The 16363-nt window shown below is 48.5% G+C and overlaps 6 protein-coding genes across 6 annotated transcripts; 4 read left to right on the top strand and 2 right to left on the bottom strand.

Moving 5' to 3' along the window:
• Nucleotides 1-82: 82 nt before the first annotated feature.
• On the top strand, nucleotides 83-1392 carry LTR84_008567 (uncharacterized protein; the record flags this gene model as incomplete). The annotated part of the gene is made up of 2 exons (XM_064852112.1): nucleotides 83-137; nucleotides 533-1392. The coding sequence occupies 2 exons, from the start codon at nucleotides 83-85 to the stop codon at nucleotides 1390-1392; spliced, it is 915 nt and encodes a 304-aa protein (XP_064701709.1).
• A 474-nt stretch (nucleotides 1393-1866) lies between these two features.
• Nucleotides 1867-3506, top strand: LTR84_008566 (uncharacterized protein; the record flags this gene model as incomplete). The annotated part of the gene is made up of 5 exons (XM_064852111.1): nucleotides 1867-2096; nucleotides 2155-2218; nucleotides 2291-2333; nucleotides 2512-2867; nucleotides 2925-3506. The coding sequence occupies 5 exons, from the start codon at nucleotides 1867-1869 to the stop codon at nucleotides 3504-3506; spliced, it is 1275 nt and encodes a 424-aa protein (XP_064701708.1).
• A 515-nt stretch (nucleotides 3507-4021) lies between these two features.
• Nucleotides 4022-5104, bottom strand: LTR84_008565 (uncharacterized protein; the record flags this gene model as incomplete). The annotated part of the gene is made up of 1 exon (XM_064852110.1): nucleotides 4022-5104. The coding sequence occupies one exon, from the start codon at nucleotides 5102-5104 to the stop codon at nucleotides 4022-4024; it is 1083 nt and encodes a 360-aa protein (XP_064701707.1).
• Nucleotides 5105-7204: 2100 nt separating this feature from the next.
• LTR84_008564 (uncharacterized protein) lies at nucleotides 7205-8332 on the top strand (the record flags this gene model as incomplete). Its single annotated transcript, XM_064852109.1, has 2 exons — nucleotides 7205-7803; nucleotides 8023-8332. 2 exons carry the CDS (start codon nucleotides 7205-7207, stop codon nucleotides 8330-8332), a joined length of 909 nt encoding a protein of 302 aa, XP_064701706.1.
• A 930-nt stretch (nucleotides 8333-9262) lies between these two features.
• Nucleotides 9263-11147, bottom strand: LTR84_008563 (uncharacterized protein; the record flags this gene model as incomplete). The annotated part of the gene is made up of 5 exons (XM_064852108.1): nucleotides 9263-9639; nucleotides 9693-10128; nucleotides 10193-10458; nucleotides 10919-10929; nucleotides 11002-11147. The coding sequence occupies 5 exons, from the start codon at nucleotides 11145-11147 to the stop codon at nucleotides 9263-9265; spliced, it is 1236 nt and encodes a 411-aa protein (XP_064701705.1).
• A 2871-nt stretch (nucleotides 11148-14018) lies between these two features.
• LTR84_008562 (uncharacterized protein) lies at nucleotides 14019-15484 on the top strand (the record flags this gene model as incomplete). Its single annotated transcript, XM_064852107.1, has 5 exons — nucleotides 14019-14132; nucleotides 14189-14260; nucleotides 14318-15016; nucleotides 15081-15182; nucleotides 15236-15484. 5 exons carry the CDS (start codon nucleotides 14019-14021, stop codon nucleotides 15482-15484), a joined length of 1236 nt encoding a protein of 411 aa, XP_064701704.1.
• Between the last annotated feature and the right edge of the window lie 879 nt (nucleotides 15485-16363).

Here is a 16363-nt window from a genome sequence, read left to right as displayed (position 1 = left end):
TCGAGCTGAGACCAAAACCATATATCTAAATGCTCGAAATGGCTCAGCCAATTTCATGGGTCGAGTCATTCAGAACATCAACATGAAACCAAACACGGGCCAAAATCCGCGGGCAGAGTCGACGGTGGAATTACCGGGTAAATCCCAGGCAAGATACCGAGCGCTTATGACGGTGAGGTATGGAATACACTTTGGGGAAATCTTGCCCTTGGGGACAACTTCATACTAGCCATCAATCGAGCGGTAGAAAGATAATGCAACCCATCTTGCAAGATGGACTAGATTTTTTCTTCTCAATCCGGAGACTCATCTTTCCCAACGTACTCGTGGATCTCACAGGCATTCCATTCCTGCTCCAAGTTCGGTCTTGCACAAAGATACTTCGACGCGTTGGCCATAATCCAGAGACATGACTACTACTGCTTGGTCCGGGCAGCTCTTTCCTCAAGGCGGTTGGGATGCCCACCATCATATATACGAACGTAGGTGAATTCTTCGTCACGTCTTTGTGTGGTACTGACCCTAGCTTCAGCTGAATATTCCTACGCTTCCGACCGACATCTCACACCAACTCCTGCAACGATTGCAGACTTTCTAGCATTTCGATCACGCATCGGCGCTTCGCACTCAGTGTTGACTCATGGCCTGTGTTACGGCAGTAACTGCAGTTCTTTGGTCGCTGTACTACAGAGATTAGGAACCAGTACAGCCAAAGGCATCGGAGTCATTGATCCAGCCGCCACGTCAGACCAGGAGATTATGAAAATGCATGATGCGGGCGTCAGAGGCATCAGGGTCAATCTGTATGAATATGGAGCGATGCATGATTCGAAACTCCAGGAAGAGTTACTCCGAAATCATGCAATCAGGCTCAAAGACTTTCCCGGCTGGACAATGGCCTTCACACAGTTGCATCCGGAATTCTGGGAAGTTTTGAGGCCAACAATAATATCAGACGTTGCAGGGAGAGGAGTTCGGCTAGTCACGGATCACTTTGCGCTACTAAAGGGCAGATCCATGCTTCCTACTGAGTACGAAGATCATATTGAACGACAACCCGGATTTGCTGCTATTGTGTCTCTGATGCGAGACGGGTTCTTATGGGTAAAACTCAGTGCACCATATCGTGTTAGCGAGATGAGTCCAGGCTACGAAGATTTAGAGCCTCTTGTACGAGCTCTGGTGAGTGCCAACCCGCGAAGGATTTTATGGGGTAGCGACTGGCCTCACACGCCGCAGATGAAAGTGAGAGCGAAGGAAGAAGCGATGCTAGAAGTGCCAAATCTTGACATTGATGATATCGCCTGGCTAAAGAGCTTGAAACACTGGTTAAGCGACCAGGAGTGGGATTTGATGATGAAGGTCAATCCCAACGAACTATATAACTGGTAGACAAGTAGATGCGTCTCAATTGATTGAGTTCATACTTTGATGTTTTGCTCGGGCACCTGGGTGGGGAAGAAAGATGTATGGTAGTCACAAAATCGCGTGCTACATCAGAAAATAAGCCGAAATCGAAGTTCCTTACAATATCGGTATCTAACTTTGGATGATGATCCAGAAGGAATTAGCTGCGTACGTGACTCGTTAGATACCTTGAGTGATACCCCAATTACCCCAAATTTGATATTGTCAAGTCTCGGGGTTTCAAGGATCGGCTTCACTGACAAAAAAGTTCCGGGGAAATGCCCGGGGATTGTACCGGGAGACGATTCCGCTGGTCCCCAAAAACAGATAGATTATGTTGTTGTGTTGTGACTTTGATGCGAATACAATATCAATGTGTAATATCAATGTCTACCAGCCACTATTTAAGATCGCACTACCCGGGCCTTGTTCCTTCAGAGTCATAGCAATTCTCACGCCATGGCAGAAAAGGAGTCATCGCAGCCAAGTATGGAGCATCATGACTACCAAGAGAAAGGAAAGGTCGATGGCATAGATCATGCGGCACTCCAGAGCATTGAGACTATGGGACAGATGAGTGATGCCTACAAGACGCTTGAGAGGAGAGTCGTTCGAAAACTTGATTGCACCTTGGTCCCGATGTTGTGGATCATGTATCTCTTCAACTATCTCGACAGAAACAACATTGCGTACGTATCGAAATTGGATCAGACTATTTACAGTGGATCAAGCTCATACCCATCATAGTCAAGCACGATTGAACTCTTTCGAAAAGGACCTGGGCCTGAAGGGCAACCAGTTTAACATCGCGGTATCCATTCTAAATGTTGGGTAAGGGCTCCCTGGGATATCTAAAGTCACGTTTCTCTGACATACCTCAAAGCTACATGGTTATGCAACTACCCTCGAACATGCTACTGTCTCGGGTAAGACCGTCAATCTACATGCCATTATGGGCCGCATTATGGTCCATCATCTCAGCCTGTACTGCGGCTGTGACAAGCTTTGAGCACTTAATTGCCGTTCGTTTCTTTCTGGGTATCGCAGAAGCCCCTTTCTTTCCAGGAGCTGTTTTTCTTCTCTCGTGTTACTACACACGTACAGAACTGGCTCTTCGTACAGCAATTCTGTACTCTGGTTTGATCCTAGCTACAGCATTTTCAGGATTACTCGCCGCAGGAATCTTTTCTGGCCTCGATCAAGTAAAGGGGCTTGCAGGCTGGCAATGGCTCTTTATTCTCGAAGGAGCAGGGTGTTTCTTGATCTCCATGATTGCTCTCGTTGTCCTCCCCGACTTTCCTGGCCAAAAGACTGGATCTGCACGATGGTTGTTTAGCGACGAAGAAAGAACGTTCCTGGCCGAACGGATCAAAAAAGACAGAGTTAGTGAAGATGAAATCGATCGATCGGTCTGGACTGGCCTCCGAGCAGCACTTTTGGATATAAAAACATGGCTTTTTGTGAGTTTATGGACTTTTCAATCTCGAAGATTGTTTATGGTACTAACAGAATACTAGACTCTCACTCTAACACTAAACCACAGTGCTTATGGATTCAACAACTTCTTTCCTACTATTGTGAAAGGATTCGGCTTCGGAAACAATACGATAACACTTATCCTAACTGCTCCTCCTTATCTACTCGCAGCTTTTGTGGCTTTTGGTGTCGCCAGATCTAGTGACCGTCGGAAGGAGCGTGGCTGGCACATTGCTATCCCGACTATATTTTCATGTATAGGTTTCATTATCTCAGTCGCTACTCTAAATCGACCAGCTCGCTACACCGCTGCATTCCTATATATTGCCGGTTGCTTCTCTTCAAATGCGTTAATCTTCAGCTGGGCATCTAACTCCCTCTCACAATCCCCGGAGAAGAGAGCTTGCGCCACTGCTGTTATCAACGTGCTCAGTCAACTTGGTAACATCTGGAGTCCATATTTCTTCCCGTCGGACCAGGGCCCGAGATATACTATGGCTATGTTGTTGATGATGGCGTCGACTGTTGGCTGTGGCTTGACTGCAATATCTATCAAGTGGCTGTTGATCAGAGCAAACCGTCGGCTGGAACAATCAGGTGCAACAATCTTCTTTTCGCTCTAATTTTCCGAGAAGGTCTATGTCGAGACGAACCATCCCATCGAATGAAGCACATCAAGATAAAACTTGGGCAATGAGTTCGAGAGTTCCCCCAGAGTTGGGTGGGAACCATTCGAAACTTTGGATGAATAGATATGGCAAGCTTGGACGTCATCTAACGAGACTAAGTTACGGTAACCAGATTTGGCGCTCGAGTCCAGAAAAGACTATGATTCCGAACTAGGTATATAGGAGCTTAAACAATAATGTTCCAAAGATGAAACCATTTGACTCAGCAACTCTTGATTTGCATTTCCATCAACGTATCTCCAGTTGTGGAAAGTTTAAACCACGTGGAGCAGCTTGTCTTTCATGTTGACAGCAGCGTCGGCCACGACCTGATTCTCTAGGCTCTAGAAAGGACAGGTTCCTGAGAGGCGTTCGCGACCCAGTAGTCCCTTCTCTTCTCCTAGTAGAAGTTACATATTCGAGCCCGTTTGAAGTAGAAATTATCAGAATTCATCTTTACTTACACTAATCTACTCGATGCTCTCCAATCTCTCCTTGCACCCAGCCTTTTCAGCCAAAGCGTGTAGGGTATCAACCTCGCCTTTAGTATATTCAATGCCATCCCGTCCATTCACTATTTGTTTTTCAGCCTCGATTTCTCCGCTCGTAAAGATTCTTTTGACTCCCTCAGCCTTCTCGCAGGACCGCACTGCCTTCATCAAGTCATCCATGCGACTGAAATACTCGGCCTTGTCATCCAAGAACAATTCAGGTCGAAATACCAAGAACCAATGTCCAACGTTCTGGGGATCACTCATGTTTTTATTCATATCAACCACATCACCTTTGAAGGCCGCACCTGTCAACAGCCCACCGAAGATATCCATCATCATGGCGATCCCACTGCCCTTGGGCCCACCAATAGGGAGTACTACACCTCTCAAGGCAGCATCAGGGTCCGTCGTTGACCTCCCATATTCATCTAGAGCATATCCCTCAGGAATGGATTCTCCACGCCGTGCAGCTTTTCGAATCTTGCCACGTGCAGCCACACTAGGACTCATGTCGAGGATAAAATCCCCCTTCTCACCGCCTGGAAGGCCAACCGCGAACGGACTCGTACCAAGTAATGGCTCGCGCGCACCCCACGGTGGCATGGAACGACTGGCATTCGTGAAGGCAAAGGCCGCATAACCTTGATCGATCGCACGGGACAGATAGGTCGACGCCATACCATAGTGGTTACTGTGCTTGACTGCGATGATGGCCAGACCATACGTCGAGGCAATCTCAATCCCCTTGTCGATTGCCAAAGAGGCCGCGATGGGCCCGAAAGTGTTTTTCGCGTCCAATAAAGCCGCGACCGGCGTCTTCATCTGGAATTCTAACATGGGGTTCGGATTGAGGACACCGGCCTCGACTCGATTAATGTAGCTTGGCAGGCGATTGATGCCGTGCGTATCGACACCTCGAAGATCTGCCAGAACAAGTGCCTCAGCCACGAGGTTTGCATTGTCGGATGGTACTCCGTATGCAAGAAGGACAGAACGTACAAGTGCTCCCGCCGATGAAGGCTTTACCCGCACTGTCTCCGGTGTTTGAATGCTGCCCATTTCGAAAGTTGCTGAGGTCGAAAATATGGCTTTGGCACGGATCGATTGACTTATTTCATGACAACTTACCCGTTGTGTTCGTAAGGACTAAGTGTAGCTTGAGTGGCGAGGCTAGCAAATCATCCGCTTTGCCCGGGCAATTGCCGGGCAACTAACCTGGTCCGAAGCCGGGATATCGTGCAACGAAAGTTGACATCTCCAAGGATTCATCTTCACGAGAGAGTTGGACTGACGCGTCGTAACTCTCTCCAGCGACCGATCGTCTATTACCTTTTCGACGAGTATCATAGCGCTATGTACCACGAGAACTCGATGTAATGGGTATTCTCTCAGCCGTGAAAAGTCAAGCACGATAGCTAGAAGCTCGTGTTTGATGACCGGACTGGGGCTGCGAGAGACAGGTCGATCGACTGGGAACATGTCACCTCTAACATCCACGGTGATATCACGAGTAGTGAGGATAGTCTGCTCAAATCTCAACGCCCATGACTACCGGCTCCTCGTACCACCCCTTCCTCAATATTGTGCTTTGTGTCTGCGTCGGCGAAGTCAATTCGGGACTAGAATGTACCAATTGCGAACGGTCAGCAGATGCCACAACCCACGACGAGATGGGTGTGTCTTGATGTAACTGGAGAGATATCAATAACAACATGACCATTTAGCAGCAACAGGGAAATCGGTCTATCAGGCGATCCCACTCATGGCTCAAGCCAATCAAGGGTTGCAGCAGAAAGCGGATCGCCTCGCATCACCGAAGGCCAGACAAGGACATTGCTGACATGCGACATGAGCAATTAGGCTCGCGGAAAGGTAGTACCTCCTCATGATGTACTGTACAGACGTCTGCCCTTTCTAGCAAGGGGACAAGGGCCGACGATAGAAGTCTTGGATTGCTTACGACATGATGATCGCTGAACATAAGGTCCAACATAGACATCCGTCGTAAAATATGTGGATGGAGCTCTATGGTCAGTCCGGAAATGATCAACTATTGTTAAGTCAAGTATGGGGTGTTAGGTTCGAAGCATAGGGTTAGATATGAACAGCGGCCGCTCATTCACGTCCGACGAGAGACAGCATTCATGCTCAGAAAACGTATAATTATCGACTTAGACATTTCGTGAATGGGCGGCCGCCATTTACATCTGGTGTTATTCGTGCTTCGATCCTAATATCCAAAACCACTTCACTAATCACGTGCTAGCCTTGACGAGCGTTCCCTCGCACTTGCCGTTTCCACCTTCCTGTGTCCTACCAGTTCTTAGCTGACTCGCTCGCTTCTTGTTCACAGACTTACGCCCGTCGTTCCATCCCTTCCACATTCCAAATGATTCGGCGAGTCTTCCATTCGTTGTTTTGAGTCGCTTCTCGCTGCATTCCCTTTGTTCACTTGGCGGGCCGTCCGTTCGCGGTTTGGGACTCGAGTCTACAGCTCTTGTGTCTTCTATCCCGCTTAGGAACCTCTCATCAAGAGCGAATGTTCGGTACCAGACAACTCAGACAAAACTCGTCGATTTGTGCCGAGTTTCAGCTTGCGTTTCTTCTGTTGGTCCTGAACTTTACTCTGCTTTCAAATATCACAATCTGCAGCCCTCACCCTCCATTGAGTCCAAGCTCGCGTTTCTTCTATTGCTCTTGAACTTACCTGAACGGCTGTTCAGACTCTGCCCTCAAACACCACAACCTGCATCCTTGACCTCCACTGAGTTCCAGCTTACGCCTTCTCCACTGTTCTTAAAATACCACGAGCAATTCTTGGTGCTCAGTCCAGACAAACCGAGACACACTGTCCGCTTTCAGTTGAGTCAATCACTCATATCTTCCTCTTATCTCACGAGACTTCGCTTGGCTACATGAGACTGCGCCGTACCGACAGTGATTTGCGGGTGCAAGATGGCATCAGCAAGGGCCAGACAGTCCGATCCATCGGATGATGTCCTATCATATCCTCCAAGGAGAAACCCATACGCCAATGTCGGGGTCAGGAAGATTCTTGAAATGCAAAAACACCGAGAGAGAGATGCTGCAGAGGCCAAGAGGGTATAGGAAACCCTTGAGCTTACCCATCGATCTCGGTCTGCTACGAGGACTCAAGCCATGTGGACAAAAATTTGGAACGTGTACATCTCGAACCACGCGGAGCCATTCGATCCAGCCAATGAGGAGTTGACCACAAAACACTTGGTGGGGTTTCTCTACACAGTCAACAAGAATGGCAGGCTCAGAGGATTCGGAAAACACGTCTTACCAGAATCGTTCCTTACTAGTGTACTAGGATACATCAAATCCCATCTTGTTTTCACTTACCATACCTTCAGGTTCACGGAATTCATGAAAACCACCATCTTGAGATGGTTGAAACAAATGGTTCGAGATGGTAAATTGATCCGTGGCGTCCGGAGACCTCGCCAATTTGTCACCTTCCTCACACTCAAGAAAATTATGGTGAAATGGTTTCAAGCAGCATTCTCCAGAGATTGTGCTAATTTCGACACCATCCTGGCCAAAGCACTCCCTATCAGTTTCATGTGCGCCGTCGACTCACGAATTGGGGATATCATGGCAATAGATAGACTCCACGTCGAGAAAGGTTCCTTCATGAAACTCGAAGACATTCAAATTTCCATTGATGGCAGCGAACTCGACGTCACCAAAGTGAAAGCTATCGCAACTCTAAAATACGAGAAGGGCGAAAAGTGAGTTTAACTATGTCTATCTGTGGTCTCTGCTCCACCAAACACTAACCTATGAATAGACTTTCGACCAACAACAGAGAAAGAACCATCAGATCATTTGGCGACCCAGAGCTGAATACAATTGACTTTTTTTTTGCTTCTTATAGCACATGCTTTGCGACATAAATTGTTCAAGGACGGCCAAAACTTGACAGAAGTTCTGTCTGCTGCACTTGCCAGAGGAGATCGCACCCTACCGTGGGAGGATCCGAAGTTGCCCTTATTTGCAGCGATACATAAACAACATTATGTGCGTGTGTCCATTGAGGATGCGGGTGTCACGTCACAGGTCCGCGACACGTTTTCTCGGATGGGAGATATCGCCGGCATTACCCCACAGCTTATTATCCACGATATTCGTAGGGGCGGTGCAAAGGATCTTAGCGAAGGAACAATGCGAGGCTTGGGTCAGAATAAGATTGAAACGACCAAACGCCACACGGGCCACGAAGACGCTGATGATAAGGACATGGACACGACCGAGGACTAGCGTGAAGTCAGTGCCGACACGATAGCTGATGGCACAAATGGTAGTATGGCCTCCGACGGCGATCCTGCACTAAGCCTCTGTCCGAAGGATTTCGTGTTACTATTCTCCAGCTTTGATGTCGTTCGGAATGAAGCAATACACGATGGCACGAATATACCTCTTTCTGAAACCAAAAGCAAGGAAGCGAGCAACGCTGGATGAACCTGGGGCAAAGAGAGTAAAGAAGATGAGAGAAGAGGGAAAGTAGTGCTGTAGGGAGATGTGACGGCTGGGACTTATCATGCATACGTACTTACAGGTAAACAGATGCAAAGACACAACAGTGTATAGACTGATTGCACAGTGGGCATGAGATGAACGGGGTGGAAAGTACTGTATGGCTCCAGACGCTAGATTGCCACAAGGGGGAATTAATATGCGCATTAGAATATGCTCCATAAGGAGAAAAGGAATCAGACATTGAACCATCCGTTTGAGAGAGTATTGGCTGCGGCTGGCAGTTATGAGCCCAGGTTGCACCACGCAAGTTTTGACCACACAACCGCAACAATCCAAGAAAGAATGTTGTTCGATTAGAGTCGAACAGAGCCCAGTCAATGGCAAAGATACCATATAAATACAGCTGTTCTAGAATCGACAAGACCAGGAGGGGACGGAGTTTCAACCCCTGTCTTGAGGGTCATTCTTTCAAGTTGGTCGATTGCGACAGGGACCACATCGCTGTCAATTTAATAGATAATCGTTATTTCGAGTATCCGTACGAGTACATCACGCTACTTAACGGCGTAATGGCGTATAAAATGTGCCTTGAGTAAACCTATAAGCCTCCACTAGTGTGTAATGTGGCCTCTCGCGTGCTGATAAGGATCGCCTTGATAGACAACGGTTGCTTCATACTCTCTTGACGACTCCCCGAGGAGTAAATTACCTCTAAAGTAAGAAAACTTCCCAGCCCTTCGCGTACGCAATCTGATCTGGCGTATCGATCTTCAGACCGTTCCGCCTCGTTTCCCCCATGATTCTAGCTATTTCTTCGATGTGGGCAAGGTTGGCACTCCTGTGCAGAGACCTTAGGCGTCCAAACCAATCGTTCAAGATCACTTCGCCATTTGTTCCATACTTGCCATCCTTCGAACCAAGCACGACCGAGGCGACAATGAAGAGAGGATAGTTGACAGCGTAGGCGACAAACCATTCCTCAGTCGTCTGTGGACCGTCAAAGAGCCCGGTATAGATGGCATATAGTGCACTGATTGCTCTGGCAACAATCATGTGCTCGAAATTTGAGATATTGTCCAGGGCCGACGCTTTGGCGTAACAAACGTCAGTCAAACACACAGGGGTGGGAGTCAGAATTTACATGTGGCAGAAAAGCGACCGAGGCTGCGCTTTCTGATGTCCAAGATACCCGCAAAGCGATAGGCTTCCCACAGTTGACATTGAAGCGGCGACCCTGCATACCCTGTCCAATGCCACAACTTCTCGGCAGATTCCAGGCTGTTCTCCTCGGCCAGCAGGTCGATTAGGGTCTTAGGCAGTCCACTAACTCCTTCAATCGAATCAGATTCATGCTGTGCGGCCTTTGCGATCAGCTTGCCAGATCGGTATCGGGACCATATTTGTCGAGGCGGAGTCGTCCGTCCAAGCACAAAAACTGGCAGGTCGAAGAGGCTCAGGGTTTCAACAATGGGAATTGAAGCCGACAGAGGTATCGATCTCAAGAATTCCGAAGAACTAGATGCCACTAATCGGGAGATACCGTCAAAATTCGAGGTCCATTTCGAACCCAAGAGGATCTATCACTCACAGTCAAAGACCCACCCCAGGCAATTGGCCGCTTGACCAATGTAGGAAACATACCTCTACTGTACACAGTTGAATTCCAGCCAAGACGGTACCTGGGATGAGCTGGTTGTTTTTCGTGTTCAATTCATTACGAAATGCTGCCAAGGCGCGCTGATATCGGCCCAAGAATCGAGCGCTTGCACCTTCGTCTATTAAAGTCTGCAGGGCTATGGCTATCCTTACAAGGGCTACCGAAGATTCGTATGACGAACCTGCAAGCTGGCGTAAGCGATTCTCTTTTGGTAAGACTCCAGAGAAACGCCGCGCACCGGACTCGAGCCCTGGACGGATGAGCCATCAGTGGTGTAAGTGAGCAACGGGAAACTCCCGGACAAACATTTTTCGAAGCTTTCACGCTCTGAACGATCACACAATGCAGAGTCCAACAATTGGTCGAAGCAACTGATACGCCGTTCTTGTTCTGTCGTGGCATCATGGTCGGCCACTGCAAAGACAATCTCATTCCACTAGCCGCGATAAGGGCATCAGCCTAAAACATCAGAGATTGGAGGAGAAGCTTTTGCGTCGTTGGTATCGCGCCTTGAAGAACAGCGACCAAGGTCAACTCACCGTAGTGTTAGTGCTGCTTTCAGATGCGTTTTCCGGCCTTCTGTCATGGGTTACAGGAGGTCTGTCGCGCTCAGTTGGTCGATCCTGAGACACTGGTGACACAGCCCTTTTCTTTTGGGATGAAGATCCCACGGGGTTCCAACGTAACGCTCTCCTGTACCCTCCACATACCAGTTTTCTCGCTGTACAATTTTGACAATTGGGTCGTTGTTCATCGCACTTGCGATGTTTAGACCTGCAAGTATGGCAGCCACCTTTGGACCTCATTGCGTCCACGCGGATCCATGTGCAGGCAGAAGCTCACAGGTGATGCAACATGAGGAGGTTGTGGTTCAGGATCGTATGCCAGGAAGCAGGACTGTGGGGAGGTCGAGAGATCGTAGTGAAGGGGGTTCAGCATGATAAAATACGGATTTGTCCGGTCACGTGTCGAGGACGCCTTAGGGTCTTGGCACTGGAGAACCTATCTTTGAGAAAACAGCGCGTCCAGATTCCAGACTTTGGTCAATTATGAAGCACGGAAGTTTTCTCAGATAAGGAACATAGCTCGAACCCTTGCAATGCGCCTCCTCCGCCTTTTCTTCGCTAACACTGCCGCGGGGAAGAGCTTTTCGTAAGCTTGGGTCAGCCGCAACACGCCACTACCAATTCCAATTGTTGCCTGATTGAACAAAGGTCTCTCAAGTGACTTTCTGGGCGGAACTCTATGGTGCTCTAACATGAATCGGGGCAAGTTTACCGCCAATCAAAGAAGTCAGGCCTGGCTGGATCTCCTTGTGGTGGTGTCCTCGATGATCTTACGAAGAACAAGACCCTGCATATCCACCGCGGTTATGTTTGACTTTGGGAAATGTCAAGTGCTCGAATACGGAGGATAAGGTTCTCGGTCCATATGGCAAGAAGATAGGTGAGTGATCCACCTTTTCGAGCTCGGCAGGTCGAAATTCATAACATGCCTCGCTTCGCCTCACAATCTTGACTATCACTTGCCTAACCACCACGATAATCTTCCACCCCTATGGTCGAGGTCAAGTCACTCCTTACATTGATATATCGATCGGCATAACGCTAGATTACTCGGATCCCCGTCAGTACGGATCTTCTATCTATCTGGTGCCGTTCCGGACCATCACCCATTCCCTGGTTGATCCTTGTTTATCTTCCAGATCAACAATTTCCACAACATGAAATCCAAATCGCTCGTATATGGCGACGTTAGCCTCTGCTGTGCACTCCAGTATACAGGACTTGTTTCCAATTCTATCAAATAGCCAGTCCATCATCTGACGGCCTACTCCCATGCCTTGGGCGTCCGGGTGAACCGCAATTACCTCCAAGTACCAAAATTGATCTCGTCTAAGCACATGCTCCTTCATGCTCTTTGCATGACTGGCATACATGATCTTGGCTCTCTGTGACGTAGAATTAGCGGCGACTTCACTTAAACTGAGAAGCGGGAACGACAACCTCTGGATCGATCGATTGCTGTTGTGGGTGGTCGAAGACTTGTGCAATTGAGAGCATCACCGACTGCAATATTCGCCATGGTGAGAGCCACCAAGACCAGTGATATGATTGTGGAGGATACGCTATCATCATCCCGAGACATTCATCTGTCGTGCTCTCGAGACGTCCCATGGCTGCTACGACCATGCGAGCGACAGAATTATACTTTACACGTTGTATCTGCCATCGCTGGTTCTCAGCGTTCAGTCGCCCCCATGGATCGGCGTCAGGACGATACAACCATGATATCAAAGGGTCTGCAGAAAATGAGAGACTCAGGGTTCGTGCGGCCAGGGGAATCTCTGGACTTCCTAATGCCATCCGTGATTAGCAGGAAATTGTGTCTGTAAACCGAACATCTAGGTCATTGTTCAGAAGAGCAGGATAATGTTACACTCACGAGAGTTCAGTTGATGTATCTTGACCAAGGGCTTAGGGAATGCTGAGGACTGCACACTCCTGAGTATTGTCGACATCACGGTGAACTGTTTCTCCAAGAAGCTCCATAGAACGACAATTCAATTTCGGACGACGGTCAAACAGCACACTATAAGGATCAGAGCCCGGGCTCGCTGGGCCCAAAGAATCAAGTATCCAACCGCGGAGGACAGAGCACGTGTGCCAACGATACACGGGTGAAGGAATAGATGTGTACACCTACAACATCCAATTGGCGGGTGTTTGGAGCAATTTTGTCGGCGACGGCAATGGCCTCTTTTTGATGCTACAAGCTTTGGTACCTCAAATCCTCAACCTTGTCACCTCGCGTCGAGGCCACACCACATATTGCGCGGCAAATTTATCCATCTAAAGTAACATCTTCCGCCAATCATCTTGTTCGATAGGCGAAGGCAAAAGTGTGGGGCTTTAACTAGAGCCTGCTGAGATGCTCTTTGGGGCTCCGGCCAAGCCCACGGACTCGAATCGTTCCTCGTTTGCATTATCTCCCAAGTGCAGCGTGCCACTTCAGAACATGCCCGAGTTCCGCCAATCACGCAGGGTCAACCCATATCTATGGTCCGAGCAACGAACCTGATCTATATCAAACCTCCTTTGCATCGAGATTTCCAAAACTTCAATTCAAGACCTGAGACTCAAGTGTCCCTCCTGCTCAGTCTGTCTGTTTTGTAAAGCCAGGAAACACTGTCCATCAATTCATCGAGTCCAAATCTCAAACCACAGCCTTTCGTGCACGACAGACGTTGACGGCAGCATCATGGCCAATCAAGGTTCTTGTGCTTTTCCACCGGGCACAGTGCAGCTTTCTCATAGTATGCTCATTACTTGCTGCCAAAATATCTGCTAATCCACTACGCTTCAGGAGAAGAGAGCACCATTGAGCTGTTGCCCACTCCGACGTCGGATCCAAATGATCCCTTGGTAGGCTGCTACCCTTATCTTCAATACTTCTTTGGCTGCAGGACAGCAGGAACGGATCTAACATGAGCTTTGCCTACAGAACTGGTCAAAGATACGCAAGTTGATCAACTTTTCTCTGACATTTGTCGTCACGGTTGTCATCTTCAGCCAGTGAGTCGTGGAAGTTCTGGCAAATGCACCGTTGAGGCTGATGGCGTGGCTGTACAGGCTGTCAATTCAAACCGTGTTTTGGCAGGAGCTTGTGCCAGACCTGAATGTGACTTACAACGAGCTGAATATCGCGCTGGCTATAAACTATGCCGGTACTGCATGCGGTGGTCTACTTTTCATCCCCTTCGCGATCAAATACGGACGACGTCCAGTCTACTTGGTCTCAACCGCTATCATGGCTGGAGTTTGCTTCGGGACTGCAAGAATCGACTCCGTGAAAGGCCTCTACGCAACCAACCTTATCTGCGGGCTGGCTGGCTCCACTAACGAGACTATTGTGCAGATGACTGTAAGTGCAGGAAAGGTCCAGAATAAAGGATTTATCAATATACTGACGGATCTTAGATCGTCGACCTCTTCTTCATCCATCAGCGCAGTAGAATGTATGCAACATATTCCGTTGCAGCGACTATCGGGGTGAGTCAAAGCTGCCTGGCGAGAGCTACCCTTTTGGCGAAACGCTGACCTTCAAAGTCTTTCCTAGTACCTCTGGCAGCGGGTGCTCAGGCGGCTAGCCAGGGCTGGAGATGGTCGTACTGGACATTGGCAATCGTCAATACCGTGATCTTCTTCTGCTTCTTGATTTTCTTCGAGGAGAGCAAGTATGTGGAAAACTCGTTTGGACAATCTGTTCTGGAACCTCAGAACGACCTCGAGCAAACAACTCCGGTTTCTGCCTCACTGAAGGGAGAAGTTACGCTCGATTTGTCTCAGCCTCAACCATTGAGACAAACTCTCTCCGACACCCCTAACTATACCGTCAATTCCTATCGACAGCGCATGCGATTGATTACTCCTACCAGGGTGAATATCTGGCAACTATTCTATCGGCCGGTAGAAGTACTCTTTTGTCTGCCGGCGGTGTTATTTTCGGCCATTCAGTACGGCTTCATCTTGGCATGGTGCGCTGTATTCACTTCTGCGCAGGCCATCATTATGCCTTATGAGCCATGGAACTTCAACGAAACCCAGATGGGCCTTTTGATGCTCGCCCCTTTCATCGGCCTTGTTATAGGCTTGGCGGTTGGCGGATATGTTGGCGATAAGATGATTGTCTATTTTTCCAAACGCAACAATGGTATCTACGAGCCGGAGATGCGACTCTACGCTCAGATTGTACCCTGTATTGTATCTACTGCGGGCTTCTTGGTTTTCGGGATTTATCTTTCTGAAGTGAGTTACCCAAATGATCTGCAAACATTGTGCTTCTCCATCACCTACTGACACCAAACTACAGTACGCTCACTGGGCGAAGTGTACAGTCGGTACACTGATATATGGACTAGGCTGGGGCATGGGACTCAATAGTACCACTTACGCAATCGACAGTTATTCGGGGGTAGGACATCGAATTGATCTCTCGGTAACATTGAATGCTTACTTTTGACCTAGGTTATTGGAGAAGCTTTTGTCAGCATTTCCTTTGTTCGCAACATCTTCAGCGTCATCCTACTATTCGCTCTTGAGCCATGGTTTGCAGCTGAGGGTCTGCGCAACTCTTTCATCACCATGGGCGTCCTGTGCTTCGTCATTCAGCTTTTATTCATCCCCATGATAATATTCGGAAAGAGGGCACGTGTGATAACTGCCGACCGCTACAACAGGATGGCATCTGCCGTCAAAGCCTACAGCCGAGGTTAAATGCAGCACCGAGCACGACCGATATGCTCCATCATCAAATGAAATCACCAGATTATGGTCACATCTCTTTGGTTAGGATCAAGCCACGGCCTGATGTTTGCGATTGATGTTCGTTTTCCTAGTCCAACCAGGAAAAGGTACAGTAGATAGATTAGCACTCTAGTGGTATAAGTGCCAGGTGTGGAATTGGTTTCCATCCAGCTGTGGTCCCGACAGCAATTCAGGCAATGGTACTGCAAGATACCCCTGCAGGGCTGTCTAGATGGGGATGAAGCCTCGGTATCCTTAAAATTGATATTTAATAATATTTCCATCACTCGATCGCGCAGCCACTTCGCATCAGCTTGCAGACCTCCCCCCAGCGCTGGATAATCGAATCTCTGACACCCATCATCCTTGAGAATGAAAGACCCGGGTACAATTGGTCAAGTAGCGAGGTGCTCTACTCGCACGCTGATCGAAATACGTAGCAATGTATTCCTTCCGGTTTCTCAAGTTGTGTAGCTTAACCCCGTTTCTGATATGATGGGCTTGTTAAAGCAGGTGCTCATGTCCACAACAACTTGCTCGAAGCTCTATCATCAGGGCTGAATACGGTAGCAGTGGGATCTAGGTCTTCCATTGGCGGCTCGGTGCTCGAGCCATGACTCACGCAGAGGATATGAGTAGATAAAATGCTAAATGGCAATTCTATTGGCGGGTAACATGCCGCAATCGTTCTTAGAAGCATTTCGTAGTCCACAGCGTAAGTTCTGCCCGCTTTTGGTTAGTTTAACTAGTGCAAGGCGGAGGAGAGAGTGGGACGACCAGCAGACCCGCCGTTATCTAATATCCCGGGCTTGGTCTCTATACATACGGAGCATGTCCTCGGCAGGTCAT

Source organism: Exophiala bonariae (genome assembly GCF_035927105.1).
Source record: "Exophiala bonariae strain CCFEE 5792 chromosome Unknown scaffold_32, whole genome shotgun sequence".
NCBI classification, from domain to species: domain Eukaryota; kingdom Fungi; phylum Ascomycota; class Eurotiomycetes; order Chaetothyriales; family Herpotrichiellaceae; genus Exophiala; species Exophiala bonariae.
Note: the sequence above shows the minus strand (reverse complement) of the source record. Positions and strands in the feature narration are given on the sequence as shown.